The 13,764-nt window shown below is 57.5% G+C and overlaps 1 protein-coding gene across 1 annotated transcript; it reads right to left on the bottom strand.

Annotated features, from left to right (window-relative positions):
• Positions 1-3,428: 3,428 nt before the first annotated feature.
• PSMA4 (proteasome 20S subunit alpha 4) lies at positions 3,429-10,505 on the bottom strand. Its single transcript, XM_041742394.1, has 9 exons — positions 10,393-10,505; positions 8,513-8,538; positions 8,234-8,276; positions 7,699-7,861; positions 6,389-6,466; positions 6,004-6,092; positions 5,410-5,540; positions 4,792-4,915; positions 3,429-3,766 (listed from the first exon to the last, which is right to left on the bottom strand). The coding sequence occupies exons 2-9, from the start codon at positions 8,513-8,515 to the stop codon at positions 3,612-3,614; spliced, it is 786 nt and encodes a 261-aa protein (XP_041598328.1). The 5' UTR covers positions 8,516-8,538; positions 10,393-10,505; the 3' UTR covers positions 3,429-3,611.
• Positions 10,506-13,764: the final 3,259 nt, after the last annotated feature.

Below are 13,764 nucleotides of genomic sequence, written 5' to 3'. Positions count from 1 at the left end.
CTGACACGAAGAGGCTTGGACACGGGTGCCAAGGACTCCTACGTGGCTGCTCTAAGTGCGGTCGCAGGAAGCTGGGCAAGGAGATGGGCAGACAGAGAACGGATGCAGATGAAGACCATCTGGAAGGAAAAGGGGAACACACGGTCTGACGTGGGTCCCCTCCCGGGGGGCGCACACTCTACGGGGCTCTTCCCACCAGCACAGAACGGAGGGTAGCAGACGTCATGCCGACCTGGGTGGAGGCCCTCGTCCTGCTCTCCTGCTCCTTCCTCCTTCCTCCCATCGCTGCAGCCCCCACCTGGCTCGTCCCACCTGCTCCAGCTCCTGGACTTGTTTCTCTCATTCACTCAGACCTGGGGCGCCTGGGGGTCTCTAGATCTTGGCTCAGGTCATGGCCTCAGGGCCATGGGATCGAGTCTCGCGTGGGGCTCCACACTCAGCAGGGAGTCTGCTTCTCCCTCCATCCCTTCCCCTGCTCGTGCTTGCTATCAAAATCTTTAAAAGAAAAAAAAAAAAAAACCCTCCATGTCTTCTGCACTGCACAGGGCAGAGACCACAGACCTGCGAAGTGGCCGGGCCACCCCGTGTATACTCCCCCGCTCACAGCACTGGCCCTCGGCCCTGCCAAGCTGTGCCCCGACCCAGGCTCAGGCGGCCGGCCATGGCCACAGCCATGGCCACGGCGGGCACAGCGCATGCACGTCAGCAAGGAGCTGACGACAGTCCTCCCACCTGCACAGCTGCACGTTAACCTGAAGACAGGTCTTACACCTAAAATTACCAGGAACGTGGTAAAAAGGAACAGAAATCAATCTACTTTGATATTTTTTCAGAACGTGGAATATTTTTGCAGTTAGCACAAGTGCTTCCACTGACCTTTCAAAGTGCTAGACTGGAGAAATTCGAGTCTTGCTTATTTTCTGATGAAGAAAGTCTGGAGTAAATCATACACCGGAACACAGGATTTGTCCCCCACGGTTCAGTTTTTAAAACTCCCCCCAAATGACATCAACTCAAGGTTTAAAGCCGTGCGCCCTCCATCCCCATGCTCTTGCCACGCCCGGCGCTGGAGGAAGGGCCGTGTCCTACATCCAGGCCACCGAGCAGGTGAGCAGGTGGCCTGGGGCGGAGATCGAGGCCGTCGGTCAGAGCTCACCTGGGCCCTCGCCGCCAGGAGGAACCAGGTAGAGGGGCCCCCACCCCTCACTTTTCCCATAGCGTGAAGTCATTTCAGTAAAAGGGTGAGCAGGACCCACTGGCTTAGTGGACTGCATGATGCTTATCTGGGGCGGTGGGGGGGGAGTTCAAGGCCCCCGTGGGGTGGAGAGCTGACTTAAAAATAATGTCTTAGGGCATCTGGGCAGCTCAGGGGGTTAAGTGTCTGCCTTCAGCTCAGGCCACAATCTCGGGGTCCCGGGATCCAGTCCCGTGTCGGGCTCCCTGCTCGGCAGTGAGTCTGCTTCTCCCTCCCCCTCTGAGGCTCCCCCCGTGTGCTCTCTCTTAAATAAATACATTAAAAATCTTTTTAAAAAATGAATAAATCTTTCAGAAAAAGATATGTTGAGATTTTTCCATCATTAGGGGGAATCTGAATACTTGCTCCAGAGGTGCTTAAAATGCACGAGGCTCTCATCCCCCCACAGCCCCTACGGTTGTTGTAACTTCAGGAAAATGCTGACGGGGCGGCAGGGGGGGGGCGGGGGGGGGTCGGAATATAGGAAACCCACTGACCTGGGAGGAAAGGGGGTACCTGAGGTCGTGGCTCCAGCAGACCAGGGCCATTCACTCGCTCCTCAGTACGTGAAGCCTGGGGCAGGCCTGTTTCCGTTGCATCAGTCCCCAGATCGGGGCTCCAGTCCCTGCCCTGGAAGCCTGTGCCCAGTGGTGTAGACGGAGGGTAAGCGTGCATGCGGTGGGGAGGGCGGCTTGGAGGAGGAGCCACAGGGTAGAGACCAGGAAAGGGCTGTCAAGGCAGGGGGATGGGAGGCGGGCTGTGAGAAGGAACAAGCCATCCTCCCTCCCTCGGCGTGCAGGCGGCCAGGGCCGGGCCTAGGAGGCCAGTATGGGGGGAGTGGCATCCACAGAACAGGGCGCCGGCAGGGCCGGCCCCCCTGGGGTCCTCCCTCTGGCTGCTGTGCTGCGGGTGGACTGAGGGGAGACCCGGCGTGAGACCGCGCTGGCCTATGGCGGGGCCAGCAAGGCCTATTGATGTACCAGCTCCCTTCTCCGTCTCCCTCCTGCACCTGCAGGCTGGCTGGTCACCCACATCCACGCCCGCGGACGGCGCCCTCGTGGTCACGGTGGACGCGCAGACGCAGCCGTGACACCCGAGCCGCCTGGGGAGCTGCCTGCTTCAGCTCCTTTTCTCGGCCTGTTTGTGCCAGTTTGTCACATCTCTGTGCTTTGCTGACCCTGCTGCCACGGTCCACGAGGGCAAGGCCGTGCTACCCGATGGGGGGGGAGGGGGGGACACCGAGTGCTGGACAAGCTGGTGCATCCAGGGTCGGCCATGAGATTAATGGATCAACATCCATCACACAAGACACAGAACACAGAACAGGTCACGTACGGACTGGGCGATCCGAGCCCGCTCACAGGCACTACCGAGGCCGACCTGGTCCCCCTGCCGAGAGCTGTGCAGCACCTGCCCGTTCCTGGGGATGACACAGTCCCCGGGGCCGCCACGGCCAGCTGCCCACAGTGACGGGGTCCTCGGATTTAGAAAGCGTACGTCAGAGGGACTGGAGAACACCGAGGCAGGACCGGCAGCCGCGGGGGAGCCGCCCCGGATGTCTCAAGAGCTCCGCGTGGTCCTCGTGTGTCCGCAGGGCTGACAAGCACCCGGGGGGCTGCACAGCACCCATGACCAGGCTGCGGGGCGCAGGGGCCTCCCCGGCACGGGTCAGGGCACCCGGTGGTGGACGGCATGCGAGCAGTGAGTGCCCTCTCGTCACAGCTCCTCTGCTGTCCTCCCTGGTTCTGGTTCCACTCTTCCTCCGGCCTGGCCCTTGCCCCCCCCAACCAGTCTCTGCAGATAGAGCCGCCCGGGGCCCCCACAGCCTGAGGAGGGGCCCCTGAGCACGGAGCGGGGGTCTCGGCCTGACCACCCCATGAGCTCACCTGAGCGGAGGGGTGGAACCCAGGGGACAGGCCGTGCACACAGATGTGACAGGGACGCATGGGGTCAGGGCGCGGCCTTGGATGCTGGCTGGTGGGCACACGGGGTTTCCCGTAGTCGCCTTGCACTCTGCCAACGACTCACAGACGTGCTCACGTCCGGTACGAACCCCGTGGCTGCCACCGGCCGGCAGCACCAGGACAGGGAGGATCCTGCGTCCCTGGACTTGACCCAGTGGGGCCCCCCGTGAGCAGGGCCCCCTCACGACAGTCACGGCTCCTGCCCCAGACGCCCCCCTTCACCACGGCCGTTCTTTCCAAGTTTTATTACCGACACAGGGAGGGACGAGCACGTCCACAACGACCGAGCGTCACTACAAGACTCAACCGGACAGAGATGGCAGGCCCGCGCTGGTGCCTGCCCCAGTCTGCCCACCGGGCGAGGGCGGCCGGGCAGCGGGCACACGGCCCCGGAGCCGCCAGAGCCCAGGATTCTATTTCTCCTTCTCTTTCTGCTCTTTTTCTTTCTTCTCCCGCTCCGCTTTCGCTTCTTCCTCCTCATGGTTCTTGATCAGCTGCTCCACTTCCTTCTGCTTCAGGACCCTGATGACCGTCTTCCCGTTCTCTCTCGTCAGGGTGGCGATCTCCACTGCAAGTGAGCGTGCGCCTGCATTATGGGCGGGCACCTCGCCAACGGCTCCCCAGCCCAGGCGCCCACTGCCAGCTGTGCTGCTGCTCCCGGGGACACGTTTGGGGCGGGGGGGGAGGCTCGCACACGTACGCTCAGGCATACTCTTGCACAGGTACTCCTGTCAGCTCTCACGCGTCCTGACAGCGACAGAGCACCTTCCATCCTGGGACGTTCCTGTCAACTCTCCTAAGTGTCCTCCTCACCCCCCGCAACCTTCCCACTCGCCCTCTGCCACTGTCACCAACCACTGGCTCTAGCTGGCCGGCCATTAGCTGTGATGACCAGAAGGCACCTCCACGTCCCTGTTGGAGCCCCTGGAGGTGCAGTCAGAGTCGCTAACCCGTAATCACATTCATTGTTCACGGACCATTGAAAACTCTTCAAAACATAGGTATAAAAAGGTCTTTCCAGGACCAAAGGCAAGAAAAGTAAACTGATACCAAAGGAGGGATTTTTGAGCAGGAGAAACCACAGAGGGCAGTCTGCAAGTAAACTGCATTTTCTAAGGACACCAGGAGCTTAATTATGCTAAACTGAATCAATCTATTAATTTACCACAATTTTTGAAAAATCCTTATTTAGAAATACTGTTTTATATGATCACATGACTTACGCTAAATAAAGTATTTAAAACTGCAAATATGGGATAACATAAGAGACCAGTGGATTCAAAAGAACAGAGGACATCACGACTCCTGCAAAGTCGTCCCTGGATGAAGTACACCATCACCACCGTATGCAAACACACACACCCACCAGGCAGCCGAGGAGCTGGTCAGTTAGATACGAAAAGTATCTGCCTCAAACAGGTCTGTGAGCACCGAGAAGACTCAGGCCTAAGTCCTTGCGCTCAGAGGGTAGTGTGGGCTTACGGTCAGGCCCAGGACCCCACAAGCCCGCGCATCCTCCCTCAGGAACAGGTTAAGGCCACTCAATCGCTCTCTCACTCAAGTGAGCCAAAGGGAAGAGTGGACACCAATTACCTTTTTCAGCCGAGAGTTTACTCACATCCATGGTCTTGTTTAGGACTTTGATAGCTAAAGCAAGTGCGGACTTCAGAGTCATTTCTCCTTCTTTGTAGTCTTGTTTTAACATCGACACCGCTGCCTATGAAACATAAAGGAGAATCAAAAAAAGAGTTTCCTTTAAATTTCTGGAACATGGATGGGTCAGAATAATAATGGCTGAACCACCGTGGGCACTGTAACCAATACCCACACTTCTAAGGGCAGGGAGGGCAGATGGGGTGACAAGGCGGTTGTCGCTCTATGAATGGGGTCTGTAACCTGACCTCCCCAGGCCTGCAAGGGGCCCATCACATAAGTCAAGGGGTCTGAGAACTAGGATGTAAAAAATAATTACATCCCATTTCCAAAACTTCCCACTGAAAATCAGCACTTCCTTTAATTATAAATGTAGGCAGTAAGTCCCAGTAGTATTAGCAGTGCCTGTGACTTCGTTACCAACAGAAATCCAATGTTTTCGCATCACAGTAAGGGTGCGGCAGCTATTCTAGAACAGTTTATACTCATGGCTACTTCAAAATTATGGGGGTTACTAGATCTTTTGGCAGATTTTATAGCAACCCCCAAAATACTCACAGCACTATTGTTTCCGATGCACGTGGCTTTCCATCCTCCATAATTCCCACTAGGGTCACTCTGATAGAGCTGAAAGCCATAGTGCTTGTCCCAGCCGATGTAAAGCAACGAAACACCAAAGGGACGTTTTCCTTTAACAGCAATGACAAACAACGTATCAGCCATCTGAATCTCGTATCACTATGGTTACCTGACCCCACGAGCAGGACCAAAGCGTCCTCTGTGAAGTTAAGCATTCATAAACTGCTTTGTTTTCTGAACACCACAGCTAAGCTCCAGCCAAAATTCCACTTTTGTCTCTAGGATTTGGACACAGCCAAGAAAAAGAATAGAGACACAGAGGACCAGTGCTGAATTTCATTATTATGTAAAATGCAATTTGTTTCCAGATTTGAAAATGGCATTATGGCCTTCCAGCATCTATTAATAAAACATAGGACAATCTACATAGTGGAAGCCAGTAAATTGGTGAAGCAGGGATTTATGCAAAGTATTTTCTCATTTCGTTTTCAATTTCTTTTTATTATCTCAAAAAGGTTATGATTCATAAAATGGTTTAACTTTTTGGAATACAATGTTCAAAAAATTCAGTACCTCCAAACTGTGTATAGGCTTGTTTGATATCACACAGTGCTGTGACCAACTGCTCACAAGGGATTGGTTCCTGATACTGTAATAAATACCTACAATAAAGAAATTGGCATTTTAATAGACTTTTCTCTAAAACATAGACACGCCCTAAGCAAAATACCCTCTGAAAGAGATCTGTGCCACAGGGACAACCCCACCGTCATCTGTAATTTGAAGAGGTGGGGAGAGCGTAGCCACAGCCTAATACCCTTAAGGTTTTACAGCTTTGGTTTAAAAAAACTTTAATTTTCAATGAACAGACTTTTTAAATGATTTAGCTCTTCACAGGAGTTCTCCTCAGAAACATGGAAACTCATTCATTTATGTATGTTGCTATTTACGACCATACCTTTGAGCAATGAGCCTCAGTTCATTCGTGAGAACGTTAGCATCAGAAGTTATGCCCGCCACGCTGCAAGCCATGTCCCTGGAGGAGAGGACAGACGTTATCGGTAAGCAGGGAGAGGTCTGCCACAGGCGTTCAGCACTAAGGTACAAGTTGTCACAAATGCACCACGATGCTCCACAGGAGCTGCACGATGAAAGACTTTCAACTTGATGTCATTCCACATGAAAAATAAAGGCTCCCATAAATTCTTCAACAGATGTATTTCTCATTACCACCCTGGGCACAGGCAACAGACAAGCACTAAAGCAGCTAAAGTGAGCCCAAGACTTGTTGACAGACGGAAAAACAGGCTGCTCCACGTCCTCCGGTATCTGAGCCCGGCGTGATGGGGGTGAAGGGGAGGGACCTGCAGGAAGGGTGTTCTATGAGTCTGCCCAGCAGCCAGGACGAGGCCGGGACTGGGGATCCCAAGGGGTCACCCCAGCGAGCCAGCAGACAGTGGTGCTATGCACAGACAGCATCCCTTGGGATGAGCCTCCCAGGAATGCCCCATGCCAGCTGCAAGGTCCTGCACTGCCGACTGTTAACAAACGTCCCCGGGTGTACGGGGCTGGCTACACTGTTCCCCGACCTTGGGGAGGCCTGGCGTTTGGGAAGAGTCAGCAGAACTCCACAGAATTCCTGAGTACCCATTCTGAACAAGGCTCTGAGGGCCTGCTACAGGCCACTGGTGAGTTTATATTCATTATGGTTCACTGAACTACCATGACTACTCTAGCTGAGACCCAGAGAAGTTAAACAAGCAGCGTAGGGTCACACAGCTTCTAAATCAACCCAGATCTGAGTGACGACCAGCCTGGGCTTCTGTCACTTCACGATGTGGGGCCTCCACTGAGTGCTTCGTTCTATACTTAAAAAGAGAAACATGTGGTTCCTGGGCCCCAAAGAGGTTTTAACAATAAATTAAAAGCAAAATCCCGGGATCCCTGGGTGGCGCAGCGGTTTGGCGCCTGCCTTTGGCCCAGGGCGCGATCCTGGAGACCCAGGATCGAATCCCACGTCGGGCTCCCGGTGCATGGAGCCTGTTTCTCCCTCTGCCTGTGTCTCTGCCTCTCTCTCTCTCTGACTATCATAAATAAATAAAAAAACAAAACAAAAAAACCTTTAAAAAAAAAAAGCAAAATCCCCAGAGATAAACACAAACTGTTCAATTGTACCATGTCAAGGGATAGCCCTCCCGAAATACGTATAACGGCACTTATGTGAGAAAGTGAGACATTTTACACTCCCTTCCCTCAGATCTCACTTACTCATTCAGTTTATAAATTTTTTCAGAAAAAAAGACTTCATCAAGAAGCTTGTGGATGTTGCGTCTTTCTGCTGCAAGCAGAACACCATCGTTTGCTAGGATTCCCAAGCAGGTGCCTGCATGTCCAATGGCTTCCATGGCATACTCAACTTGGTACAAGCGACCTACAAGACACAAGCAGTGAGTCACCAAGCAGCAGCGCTCCTAAGGGAAGCAGTGCCAACACCGGCAGGCCACGGACAGGAGTCCCGCTTTCACCCTTCTAGGAAGCATGTGACCAACCTGGTGACCGCAATTAGTCCAAAGTACAAGAAGAACGAACAACTTAGCAAGGATTTAAAAGGAAAGTTTGTAGGCAGGGGCGCTTGGCTGGCTCAGTGAAGCACATGATTCCTGATCTCAGGGTCACGGCCTTATGCGGACTGTAGAGATTACTTAATAAAATTTTTGATAAAGTCTATAGATTACCCGCCCACCCCGGTCAAATTCTAAAGAAATCTTTTTATTTGAAATATCTTAAACAACTTCCATTTTACCTTCTGGAGAAAATATGGTGGTCCTGGAGTCATATCTTCGAGACTGCAAAGGAAAAATATGGAAGTGATTCCTATCCACCAGAAGTAGGCTCCCGCAAGTCCACTAACCACCTCATAAAACAACCTGGCAGGCAAAGCTCAGTGTGTGGGAGGAAACGCTTAAGCAAGAGGACACCATCCCAGCCCCTTTCCCTTCCATTCCAATTTTCTCATGCACATCTACAGGTACAAACAATAGGATTTATCAGGCAACAGCTTACTGGCATGTGCATCACTCACCATGTTTTCTGAGCTTTACAGGATTCCTGTAAAAAGAGAGTAAGATCATTATTAAAATGAAATTTACAATTAAGGAGCATTTTCTGACTTAAAAAAACAAACAAACCCATTTTGTTCACTGCCTTCACTCTAACATTTATGCTGCAGCAGACGCTAGGATACCAACACAGGGAATCCGGATCCCCTTCCCGCAGAGCTTCCTGCTGAACACCCTCTGGTATTCAGGTGAGGGAGCCAGACAGACAATTATACAGCAATGTGGAAACAGAGGTGCTAGGGGTACAGTGGAAGAGGGATGGGGAAAAATCAAGAAGGCGGAGGCGCCTGGGCAGCATAGTGGGTTGGGCGTCTGACTTGGATTCAGGTCATGATCGCAGGGTCCTGGGATCCAGCCCCTCAGTCAGGCTCCAACTAGGCGTGGAGTCTGCTTGGAACTCTCTCTCTTCCTCTGCCCCTCCTCCACACTCGTGCATGCATGCTCTCCCTAATAAATAAATAAATCTTAAAAAAAAAAAAAAAAAAAAAAAAACAAAACTAAGGGGTGCCTGGGTGGCTCTGTGGTTGAGTGTCTGCCTTTGGCTCAGGTTGTGATCCTGGGGTCCTGGGATCGAGTCCTGTGTTGGGCTCTCCATAGGGAGCCTGCTTCTCCCTCTCACTGTGTCTCTCATGAATAAGAGAAATAAGTAAAGTAAAATCTTTAAAAAAAAAAAAAAAAAAAGAGTCAAGAAAGTATATTTTGAGAAATACAAAAAAAATGAGCTCAAATTAGAGATGGGCGAGGCTGAGAACCATTAGGCCTTAAGAAGAAGAGCAGGGAAGGGAGAAGCAGGGTGCAGCCCGGGCAGGGGAGAAAGCCTGCTCACAGGGTACCGAGACAGGACAGCTCAGCAGGCCAGAGACAAAATGCTAAAAAAGGCCAAAGAAGCTGGGGAGCTAGGCAAGGGTACAGATGCCCCCAGAGCCCTGAATGCCACGTAAATGGGCTGAGGCTTTCCTGGAGTGATGGGGTCCCAACCTAGAGGTAAGGGCGGCTGTGTTAGGGTCATTACTGCTCCTGCTAAAGAAACGCTGCGGCTGGGGATCCCTGGGTGGCACAGCGGTTTGCGCCTGCCTTTGGCCCAGGGCGCGATCCTGGAGACCCGGGATCAAATCCCACGTCAGGCTCCCGGTGCATGGAGCCTGCTTCTCCCTCTGCCTGTGTCTCTGCCTCTCTCTCTCTCTCTCTCTGTGACTATCATAAATAAAAATTAAAAAAAAAAAATTTAAAAAAAGAAACGCTGCGGCTGGGCTCAGCGTGATTTAGCAGAGATGCCAACTGCGGACTGCAAAGCTCATTTTCCTAAAAATCCCACAATGTCAGAAATGAAGACTGGAGACATCAGCTGGCGATCCAAGCCCAGACCCCAACCCCGGGGGGCCGGCGGGCGCAGGTCAGACCGCGAATCTTCTGTCTCGAGCACCGGGGCCCCACAGGAAGACCGTGGGCCCGAGAGCCACAGGGGCCGGTGGGCACTGACATCACCTGCAGCCGCAGAGACTGCAGGTGAGCGGTCAGGGAGCAGCTGCAACAGGCAGGGGGAAGGTCGGCGCGCCGGGGCACCTGCTGGGTGCGGGTCCCCCCACGTGAGCCCCAGCCCACCTGCCGACCACCACCCGGCCCCGGCCCGGCCCCGCCCCCTGACCCCGGCACCAAGCCCCGCCCCATGACCCCGGCCCCGCCCCCTCCCCGACCCCAGGGCGGCCCGCCTGCCGCTGCAGAGTCACGCACCCCGGGCGCCCTGGCGGCGTCTGCAGGCCGAGCCGGCTCTGCCGCGACGCTCATGACCTGCCCGGAGGGAGGGTGGCCAAGCTCCCGCGGGCGCCCAGGGGCAGGGGCTCACCTGCGGGACACACGGAAGAGGACAGACCGACGCCGACACGCTCCTCGCGGAAGAAACCTCGCCGGCGCTCCCGAGGCCGAGCGGCCGCTGCCAATATGGCGCCCGCGCGTGCGCAGAACACGGGGCGGGGGCGGGGCCGGCGCGGACCCGGAAGTCGGGCGGCGGGGGCGGGGCCGGGGCGGGGCGGGGCTCCCCAGCGCGCGGACCCCCGGCCTCCGCCTGTGCCGCAGTCGCGGGGCTGGGCAACCGTCCACGTGCCGTGCCCCGCCGCCCACGCCGCCCCCTCCGCGAGCCGCCCGCCGCTCCTGCCTCGCGGGTCCCTGGGCGGCAGCGCGGCCTGTGGTCCTGGGCGGCGAGGCTGGGGCCCGGCGCGGGCGCTGAACGTCCTCCCTCCTGGGGGACCTCGGAGGCGGTGCGGACGCCCTGCCTGCCCCCCGCCCTCGGCCCCCGCCCCCCGCGCGCTCGGGGTGAGCCCGGAACACGGCCCAGGACCCGCCCCGGGTCACGGCGTGAGGGCCCCCACCCCCGCGGGTCACACCCCCAGGCTCCACCCCCGCGGGTCACACCCCCAGGCTCCACCCCCGCGGGTCACCCCTCGAGGCCCCCATCCCCCGCGGTCACACCCCCGAGCCCCCACCCCCACGGGTCACACCCCCAGGGCCCCATCCCCGCGGGTCACCCCTCGAGGCCCCCATCCCCCGCTGGTCACACCCCCGAGCCCCCACCCCCGCGGGTCACCCCTCGAGGCCCCCATCCCCCGCGGGTCACACCCCCGAGCCCCCACCCCCGCGGGTCACCCCTCGAGGCCCCCATTCCCCGCGGTCACACCCCCGAGCCCCCACCCCCACGGGTCACACCCCCAGGGCCCCATCCCCGCGGGTCACCCCTCGAGGCCCCCATCCCCCGCGGGTCACACCCCCGAGCCCCCACCCCCGCGGGTCACCCCTCGAGGCCCCCATCCCCCGCGGTCACACCCCCGAGCCCCCACCCCCACGGGTCACACCCCCAGGGCCCCATCCCCACGGGTCACCCCTCGAGGCCCCCATCCCCCGCGGTCACACCCCCGAGCCCCCACCCCCGCGGGTCACCCCTCGAGGCCCCATCCCCCGCGGTCACACCCCCGAGCCCCCACCCCCGCGGGTCACCCCTCGAGGCCCTCATCCCCCGCGGTCACACCCCGAGCCCCCACCCCCGCGGGTCACCCCTGAGGCCCCCATCCCCGCGGTCACACCCCCGAGCCCCCACCCCAGTGGGTCACACCCCCAGGGCCCCACCCCCGCGGGTCACCCCTCAGGCCCCCATCCCCCGCGGGTCACACCCCGAGGTCCCCACCCCACGGGTCACCCCTCGGCCCCCCCCGCGCGTCACACCCGGGGTCACACCCCCAGGGCCCCCATCCCCCAGGTCACACCCCCAAGCCCCCCACCCCGCGCCCCCCCACCCCCGCGGGTCACCCCTCGAGGCCCTCATCCCCCGCGGTCACACCCCCGAGCCCCCACCCCCGCGGGTCACCCCTCGAGGCCCTCATCCCCCGCGGTCACACCCCCCGAGCCCCCACCCCCGCGGGTCACCCCTTGAGGCCCCCATCCCCCGCGGGTCACCCCCCCCCCCCCCCGAGCCCCCACCCCCGTGGGTCACACCCCCGAGCCCCCACCCCCGCGGGTCACACCCCTCCAGGCCCCCCATCCCCCGCGGGTCACACCCCGCAGGTCCCCACCGCCACGGGTCACCCCCCCCCCCCCGCGGGTCACACACCGTGGGTCACACCCCCCAGGCCCCCATCCCCCGCAGGTCACCACCCCCAAGCCCCCACCCCCGAGGGCGTTCTCAGGCCCAAGGGTGACTTCCGAGTCTCCGGGAATCCCGCACCCTGAGTCCCTGTGCAAGCTGAGGGAGCCGAGCAGGAGGGGACAGGAGGGTCACGGAGGGACACGGGGAGGGCCAGGGGAGCAGCAGCCAGCGCCGGGGAGAGTGAAGGGCGGGAAGGAAGGATGGAGGGAAGCATTTGGGGGCCCCTCTACCAAGTGTTCCTTTTCCTGCAGGTTCCAGGGTGTGAAGGCACCCGAGGCTGATCCTCTCCCATCCCAGGGTCCCCCTCCTGGCGGGAGGCCCCGCCCCAAGTCGGGCTGCACCTATGACCGCAGAAGTGACCTCCTAAGGCTTCCAGCGGTCAGTCAGAGAGAACACATTTCTGTCTTGTGCCCTTGGGACGGCGGTTCCTAGAACAGGGGCAGGTGTCCTGCCACCTGCCCAACGAGGCCCCAGCATCACCTGCCAGGCCCGGGTGTGACCATGGTGCCGGGCAGTCCAGTCGCAGTCAGCGCATCTCCCAGCCACCCACTGTCCACTGTCCCTTCATGTGTCTTCCCAGCAGAGGCCCGGGCCCTCGTGCCCTCGTGGGGGGAGACCAGCGGGCCCAGTGCTGCCTGCCAACCTGCAGGATCCCGGAGACCGTAATGATTGAGGCTTCGGCCACCAAGGTTCAGGTTATCCCCCCCCCCCCCCCCCCCCCCCGCGATCCCCGTAGCTCGAGCTCAAGTGTGTACCTGCTCCTAAGAGGACGAGGTAAGAGCAGCAGGAAGGGAGGCTCTGTAGTGTGGAGGGAGGGGCGCCTGCACAGAAAGGGACCCTTGCAAGAGCAGAGGCCGCTGGGCGCTCGGTACCGATCCCCAAATCTGGAAGTGGGTTTTCTCCTCTATGGTGGGAAGGACATTGCTGGGCACTTGTGCAAACGCATTCAATCCAGCAGTGTCCTGAGGGTGTGCAAGCGGCCGGCGTGGAAACAGGTCCTGAAGACAGCGGGAGGTACGTAGTATTCAATTTATGACACCAAAGAGGTATTTTTTTCTAATTTGTTTTTAGTAGTTTCTACACCCAACGTGGGGCTCCAGCTCACAACCCCAAGATCAGGAATCCCAGGCCCTACCACTAAGATGGCCAGGTGCCCCTGTGCCCCCAGAGTCTAAAACTACGTGGAACCAACAGCCTGGAGATAAGGACAAACACGGGGTTAAATATCAATGCAAGGCCGTGGGTGTTTAAACATCAAGATAGTGGCCCCCCAATGTCTGCGTTAGGAATTCAGGGAGGGAGAACCCATGATAGCGGGAGCAAGTGAGAAGGGAATCTGTCAAGTTTCACGGTGTAAGAGAAAGAATGATAGTCTAGGAGTGGAATCCAAGATTCGGGTCATTTTTCTGGTCCCCAATTTCCTGAATGGTCAAACTAGATAAAAAAAAAAACAGTGTGGGGTGCCCAGCTGGCTCAGTCAGTTTGATCTTGGGGTAAAGAGTTTAAGCCTCATGTTTAAGAGATTACTTTTCAAAAAATGATAAAATAAAATCTTTAAAATATATACCACACCTTAAATTT

This window comes from Vulpes lagopus, unplaced genomic scaffold, assembly GCF_018345385.1.
Source record: "Vulpes lagopus strain Blue_001 unplaced genomic scaffold, ASM1834538v1 ctg48, whole genome shotgun sequence".
Lineage (NCBI taxonomy): Eukaryota > Metazoa > Chordata > Mammalia > Carnivora > Canidae > Vulpes > Vulpes lagopus.
This window is presented reverse-complemented; position numbering and strand designations above follow the sequence as displayed.

What these genes read in the sequence shown, in the direction of transcription:
- PSMA4 (XM_041742394.1), bottom strand. An exon ending in AAAATTTATAAACTGAATGA is followed by an intron (nt 6,467 to 7,698) that starts GTAAGTGAGATC and finishes CCTCTCCTCCAG; the next exon opens with GGACATGGCTTGCAGCGTGG. An exon ending in TAAACTCTCGGCTGAAAAAG is followed by an intron (nt 3,767 to 4,791) that starts GTAATTGGTGTC and finishes GCTCACTTGCAG; the next exon opens with TGGAGATCGCCACCCTGACG.